The sequence below is a fragment of the Lates calcarifer genome, unplaced genomic scaffold (genome assembly GCF_001640805.2).
Source record: "Lates calcarifer isolate ASB-BC8 unplaced genomic scaffold, TLL_Latcal_v3 _unitig_1611_quiver_1836, whole genome shotgun sequence".
Lineage (NCBI taxonomy): Eukaryota > Metazoa > Chordata > Actinopteri > Centropomidae > Lates > Lates calcarifer.
This window is the reverse complement of record NW_026115648.1, coordinates 494-7,781: the sequence shown is the minus strand read 5'-3', so window position 1 is coordinate 7,781 and position 7,288 is coordinate 494. Positions and strand designations below refer to the sequence as shown.

General features: G+C 43.4%; 1 protein-coding gene across 1 annotated transcript; it reads right to left on the bottom strand.

The window, feature by feature from the left end:
• Window positions 1-6,257: 6,257 nt before the first annotated feature.
• Window positions 6,258-6,783, bottom strand: LOC108889719 (nuclear factor 1 A-type-like; the record flags this gene model as incomplete). The annotated part of the gene is given in 4 exon segments (XM_051067372.1): window positions 6,258-6,344; window positions 6,347-6,370; window positions 6,373-6,468; window positions 6,471-6,783. Coding segments are annotated over 4 exon segments (520 nt in total), but the record flags the coding sequence as incomplete, so codon positions are not given.
• Window positions 6,784-7,288: the final 505 nt, after the last annotated feature.

Here is a 7,288-nt window from a genome sequence, read left to right as displayed (position 1 = left end):
CACATTCCTGAAAGACTTCAACACTTCAACACAAGGACGAGCCAAATATTTCCATTAAGGAAGATCCTCCACAAAAACTCCTAAAACAAGAACCTTTATCAAAGTTTAAACCCAGAAATCCCAACGAAACGTGAGCCCTGGAAATCTGCTGGCGACCGACTGTTCAGAAAAGTGCCACATATAAATAAATAAAGTTATTATTGTCACTGTTTGTATATGTCAGACGATGACTCATGTAACCAAAGACTTGTTTTTGAAAAGTTTTCAAACGTCAAATGAGGTGAAATCATCCAGGAAAAAATTCTTATTAAACATTTTGCACATTTTTTGCATATTTATATTTATCTTGGTTATTTTCTCCTGTTCTAACTACACTTTAACTCTTTTCTATAAGTGTCCATCGCAGTGGACATCAAATTAACTGTTATTTTGCACATTTAGTCAATAAAGCTTTGAGTTTTCAAGCTTGAATCCTGTTTATCACTTTGTGCACATGTTCCAGGATGGAAAACACAGGTTTAAAAGACTCCACAGTAAAATAAAAGTTGCTGCTTTGCTTCCAACGACATTAAAATTAAAGACATGCTTACACTTCATTCCTCTGTTGTGCCGTTAGTTCAGTAAACGACGTGAGTTCTTTGTCCAACTCCTGGCTGAAATATTAATCTACATGTCTTGAACAACATTTTACCAGAAAATTCAGCTGGAAATATTTGGTATCTTTGGAAACTTTGGGTGCAGCCTGAGAGGACGAGCGGTCAGAGCTGGAGCAACTAGTTCAGAGACGAATCCAAATCTCTTTAAGAGCTCAGGAGGACGGAGGGAACTGGGTCAGACGTCTTTACAAACACACACACTCACTGTTTGCTTGGTATCAACCCTGCAGGGTCGTATAAGGTGACGGGAAGATAAATATCTAACGACGACGGCAGCTCTGGAAACCTTCACATTCTGTAGGTTCAAACCGGCGGCTTGTTATCACACCGACACACAGATATCCTCCAATTGTGCTGCTGGAGAAGCTTGAACAGAGAGACTTAAACGTCCGACGTCTGCGTACCACGACCCGAGAGAGGAAACAGATCTAAAGAAGATATAATAAAACCAAATATATCTGAGGCGATAGCTGCTGATTTTAGCTTTAAAACAGACTAAAAAGAAGAAGCTGCAGCGCGGGAGAGAACAAAAGGACAATTAGTCGAGTTTTGTTCTCAAGTCTGAGCAGATCCCAGACTTCCTACGTCTTCCACTGCTGAAAACAAAGCAGCTGAGGGAGGGAGGAATCAGAGACCTCGCATCGTCGTCCTCCTGCCCCTAAACTAATCTAAATGCCCCCATCATCTCTGAGTCCTCCGTCAGAGGGAAAGACGTCACCTCCTCCTCCTCCTCCGCTGCTGCTCGTTCATCGTCTGCAGAGTCGCTAACGTTAATGTAAAACTGGTTCTATCAAACTTTTATGATTCCATCTCTCTAATTATCTTTAATTGACTTTACTGCGCCACATAAATATTATCTCAACTGTAATAAATGTGAACATCTTTATCTCAGGCTGAATTACAGGCGTGGAGGAGTCGACCTTTTTCTCCACCTTTTGTTCCCGACCGGCTGCAGCTCCGACCACACGCCCCACCCACCCCCGAGACGTGTGTGTGTGTGTGTGTGTGACTGGCTGCTAATGAGGGGGGGAGATGTTTATCCTAGAGGTTAAACGGCCTGATGATAGGGGTCACGACCTTGACGCAGCGACCTCTGACCTTTCAGCACGTGTTGAGTGTTCATGTGATGGTGACACCCGCTGCTGCCGCCGGCTCGTAAATCAGTGGAGGGGGGTTTGACCTTTGACCTGCAACTTGTTCCTGAGGATGCACACACACACTCACACACACCCTCCATTCATACATCTGAGCATGTGCTGTGTGTGTGTGTGTGTGTTCACGGTCGACTGCAGCGAGTGAAAGTCTGTTAATTTGAAAAGCTCCACCTGTTACAGACTCAGCGGTGACTTCCTGTCCAGCTGTTTACCGTATTTCACGTTGTAGGAGCGCACAGCGGAAAATGATTTAGCTCCTTTCAGGTCAAAAGTCGACAAATATTTAGGTTCAGAAGTTTGAGTTATTTCAGTTCCTCAGTTACAGAGACCTGCTCAGTTTCAACAGGATTTAAATGACGGCAGTTTTGTACTGAAATCTCAGCTTCACAGGAGAAAAAGAAACTGATTTCTGGATAAAATTTCAACCACAAAGAAACAGATTAAACTTTTTGCGAACTCATCTAAAGCAGCTTTTCACACCACACCTGAACTTTTCTACACAGCTGGAGACCCTGGTGTAAACTCCACGTAATGTCTGATTGATGTGTGAACAAAGCAGGTGTGTTGATGACGTTCTGTACCACCAGGCTCCAACCCCTCACCTGAACGCCTGAGACCTGAACATTATCCAGAATTCATGAGTGAAAACAGCTGCTTCTTAATCTGGGAGTGAGAGATGAGGACAAAAACTTCTTTACTTCACTGAAAGATCTTTGTGATGAAGAAAAGATAAACCATTTATAGATGAGCTAATCAGATAAAATAAACAACAGTCTGAAACTATCTCCAAGTTCGAGCAGCTTCGAGTCAAATGAAGAGAGAAAAAACACAACTATGTCCTGATGTTCATCTAAATATCCCTAATATTCGTGTTTTTTTAAAGCGGAGACTCCAGAGCAACAAAACTTCTTTATAAAAACATTAAAATAAGACAGAAAAAGTACAAATCTTTGGTAAAATTCTGAGAAACATTTCTACTAGAAATGAAAAATTCTTGCACAATGTCACAAGTTAAATATGAAAGTCTGATATCTTTCCACACTCTGACACAGTAAAACTACAAAAGTAAAACAACATGGTGCTCGGTTGTTTTATGACAAAGACACAATGAAAACGCTGCAGGTGGAACCAGGAAGGTGAATTAAAGAATTCAGTCAGAGTCAGAGTCAAACCCGAGGTAAAAGACTGAGCTGCTGACCCAAACTTTAACTCTGACTGCTGTACGTTTAATCCTGAGTATCTAACGTGTGATCCCAGGTTTTTTAAAGAGAAAATTCAGCAGGTGAAAACAGAGAGTGAACAAGCTTAATGCTGTTTTGCAGCTTGTTCAGTTTTTCCTGCAGAAACTGAAAGTGAACACAAACTAAAAATCAGCTCCAGATTTTTTTCCTCTTTGAGGTTTCTGCTGCTCAACATTCACAGGATTAAATAATAAATGGTTGGTAGTGCGCTGCGGTTTCTAAGGGCAACACTGTTGGTCTTTATCCACCCCCCCTTCCACACTGAGTCAGTGGTATGGGGATGAATTTAATTACCGACTCGGGCTGCCCTGACAGACCCCGCCTCCGGCCCTGCGAACCCTGAGGTCAGCCTGCCTTCACATGGCTTTTAATCAACGCCGCTGCTCCAGAAAAGCTCTGCTGCCTTAAATAAGAGGCAGCAACGAAACCTGATCCTCCTGCGCCGAGACCAAGGGAGGGGAGGAAAGCGAAGAGAGAGGGGGGAGAACTCTGTGGGCCTCGGCCTTCCTCCCCCTCACCTCATTGAAAAGAGACAAACTCCTGCCAAGTCCTGAACTCTCTGTCATCATGAGGCGGCTTCAAAACTCTGGCTCTGGGTGGCAAAAGTTGCACTTTTTTTTTTTAAAGAAGGAAAAAAGAAAACCTAAATTTAGCAGAAGAGAAAATTAAAACATAAACAGATTCTCAGGAATTGCTACTGTCTTCACCACAAATTATCCCCTCTGCGTTCCTGACGACAACGAGAATGAAAACGAGTTTATTCAAACAAACAAAAAATAAAACCTCGCTGAGAGTTTCGGACGCCGTGCCAACAACCAGAGCTGAAAGACCCTCGACTGCACGTCCACCTCGAAATAAAACCACAGAGTTTTTTCCCCTCCTGCGGACTGAAGGGAGCTCAGTGTGAACCTGCACACAGCTGATTACTGCGACCGCAGAGCGAAAACACACACAGATGAGGAGCTGAGAGGCTATCTGGACCCAGAGGAGGAGAATGGAGCAGTCTTTCTGGGCTCAGAGAGGCTTTAGTCTGCGAGAGGAAATGATTGTAATTAAGGTTCAGGGTCGGGAGATCTTTCCAGAACGAGCTCGGCCTCAGAGTGTTTGTGTCTGCTGACGGATCGCAGCTGAAACTTTACCTCCACAAAACACGACGAGAACTGAGGGAAAATCTTAAAACACCTCCTCGTGTTATTAGAGTCTGAACTCAGAAAAAACTGTACTTAAAAACCTTAATGTCTAACAATATTTAAAATTAATTTCAGGTACTTTTTTGCACATAACAATCTCACCTCAAGCTCCATCTTCTAGCTGTTCTGGACCTTTCAGAAATATCACATGGTCTTCATCAGCAGGCAGATTTAAAACTGTGGAGTTTCTTTTCCTCTGAGCTCATTAAAGGACGTCTGAGCCTGCTCATGATCATGTGATACGACTGAAAGCTCCTTGAGGACCTTGAGGTGATACTGCTCGTCAAGTGAAGGATCGATTGAGGAAATATGTGAAACTACAGGTTGAAATATTTGTTTCCCACGTTTTAAGGACAAAGTCATATTTCAGTGTCAGCTGTGGACCGGCTGCTGCTGCTGCTGAAGGAATCTGAACGTGGACCTTGTAAGATAATTTACCCACCTATCTGGAAACTGTCCTCCTTTTCCAAGAAAACTCCAAAGCTCCAACAAACTTAGAAGAGCTCCATGCCAAGTATTTAAAGCGTCTGCCAAACGTCTCCCTACACGTCTCTGCCACCACCACCGCCGCTCTCTCAGATATCCAAACCTGCCAAATCATTTTCCCGTGAATCAGCCCGGAAATCGGGAAACGTGCTGAGCAATCACCCCCAGAGATAATTGTGTTTTTTGTCCCCCATCCGTCCTGAAAGGTGTGCCAGCTTCACCCAGACACACACAGACCTGCTCATCGAGGGCAGCCCATGTGTGTTTATTCCATTTATTTTTTAATTTTGGCAGAGACATTTTCTCTCTCTCTCCTCAGACTTCTGCTTTACTGACCGCTGATGAAATTATGGCTGTCTGCAGCAGATAACACGTTCGTCTGCGTCCAAACTCGAGAGGCGGCAGAGCGACTCGCTGAGAGGATAAACAGATAAACAAGTCGAGGTGAAGTTTTATCAGACGTAACAGGAAAAGTTCACCAACGATTCTTGATCTGACGCTGGAGATTAAAGACGAACATACAGTGGAGGTGTTTCGCTAAAAACTGACACCAGAACATTTTCTATCAACTTTTTTAAGTTGTAAAATATTGCATGATTTTTGTTTATTTACTGGTAAATAACACGTAATAATCAACACAAGGAACATGAGGATTAAAGAGCACAAAAAGCAGCATGAGCTTTTCACATTACCCGCCCTCTAGTGGCCAAAAAAGGCACAAAATGAAAACCGGCGAGAAACTGGACGTCCGATAGATTTAAAGACTCAAACTTCTCAGCATCTGTCAGCTAAAAATCAGCCATGTCAGTGTATCTGTACCCAAACACCTGATTTCTGGTTAATTTCATTGTAGAAATTCTGAGCGAAAATGCTAGCCTACAGAAATGTAATATTTATCCACAATATGTACGAAAACTTGTGAAATTTGCTAAATATTTAGAAGATGAAAAGTTTATCAAGTCTGAATTCTGAGAGGCTGCAAAATCTGCAACTGTAAACCCAAGAAGAGAAGCCAAAAGCTGAACAAATAAAAACAACCTTTTCCAACTGAGAAAGGAACAAAACTGAAACCTGCAAGAAACTGGTCATCTGACAGATTTAAAGACTCAAACGTCTCAGCTTCTGTGTAAGCTAATTTCGGCCATGTCAATGTATCTGTATCCAAACACTCGATTTCTGGGACCACAAAAACGTAAGAGTGAAAATGCTAGCCTACAGAAAAACTATATTCATCCACAATACTTGTGAAAACTCTTGTGAAATTCGACAAATATTTAGAAATGTAGAGGATTAAAGGTCTGAAAGGCTGCAAAAGCTACAACTGCAAATCCAAGAACAAAAGCCAAATCTGTAAAACAAAACCTGCGATAATCACACGTTTCAGTCACACGCAGATGTGGTGTGTTGCGTTCTTTGAGCTTGTTTGTTGGCGCTATGATGGTGTTTGCAGTCGACATTCACATCTCAACATAACTGCAGCTTCAGCATCACATCACTCACACTCAGAAAGAAAGAAAGTCATGCACTCACCTGTGTGCACGAAGTAGGCCAGGTACAGATCCAGCTCCTTGACTGAAACTCCAATGTGATGCGGCTGCACGCACAGGCTGGGGTTGAACACTGAGGAGACTTTACCAGCCTCTCCCGTCAGTACTTTCAAGGGGAATCCCTTTGAATAAAATCACCATGACCAGGTCCAGCCTCCACACTTTGTCCGCCTGGCGCAGGCAGTCGATCCTCTCATCTTGCCCTTCTGGTCGGGGTTGGACAGCACGCAGCACGGCGGCTTCTTCCCCGTCACCGTAAGCACAAAGTCCTCCTGAACTCGGGGCCGGATGTCCTTGCGCAGCTTGGCCAGGAGGGCGCGACGCCCACTTCTGCTTGACCTCGGCTTCTCGCTGAGCAGCTCGTCCTTCACGGCGCGCTCCTCCTCCTTGGACATGCGCTTCTCGTGCTTCTTGAAGTACTTCCTCTTGCGGGCCTGCAGGTTGAACCATGTGTAGGCGAAGGCCCGGACGTGGGGCAGCAGGGCTTCGATGAAAGGATGGAATTCATCCTGAAGGAGAGAAGAGGAGGAGACACGGTGAGAGGTGAAGGACGAACGAGAACACCAACATCTTAAACACAGTTTCCCTCTGATCTTTCACCTCCAGTAGATTTATGACTGAAATAATCAGCTTATTCCACTCTCTCTCTGACAGTGTCACACAGATAAAACATTCAGCCTGACAGATTCAATGTCTGTGGAAACTTTGGGATCTTCATGAACTCAACACAAAGTTCATGAGTTTGTTCTCAACACACGGTAAGGTAAATATGTCCTAAAGGTTTAGTTTTTTACAACGACAATGAAAAAATACCAACACGAGGAGATAAATTCAACCAGTTTCCAGAATAATTCAGCTTGATTTTTCCAATATTAAAGTCAGTAAAGAAAGAGAGGGAAGAGGGTAGAAAAGAGGGAAGGAAATAAAACAAAAATAGACAAATATTGGAGAGTAGAGGAGGAGAAAAGGAAGGAAACAAGAGAAGAAAAAGAGAAGGAAAGAGGAAATTTAGAA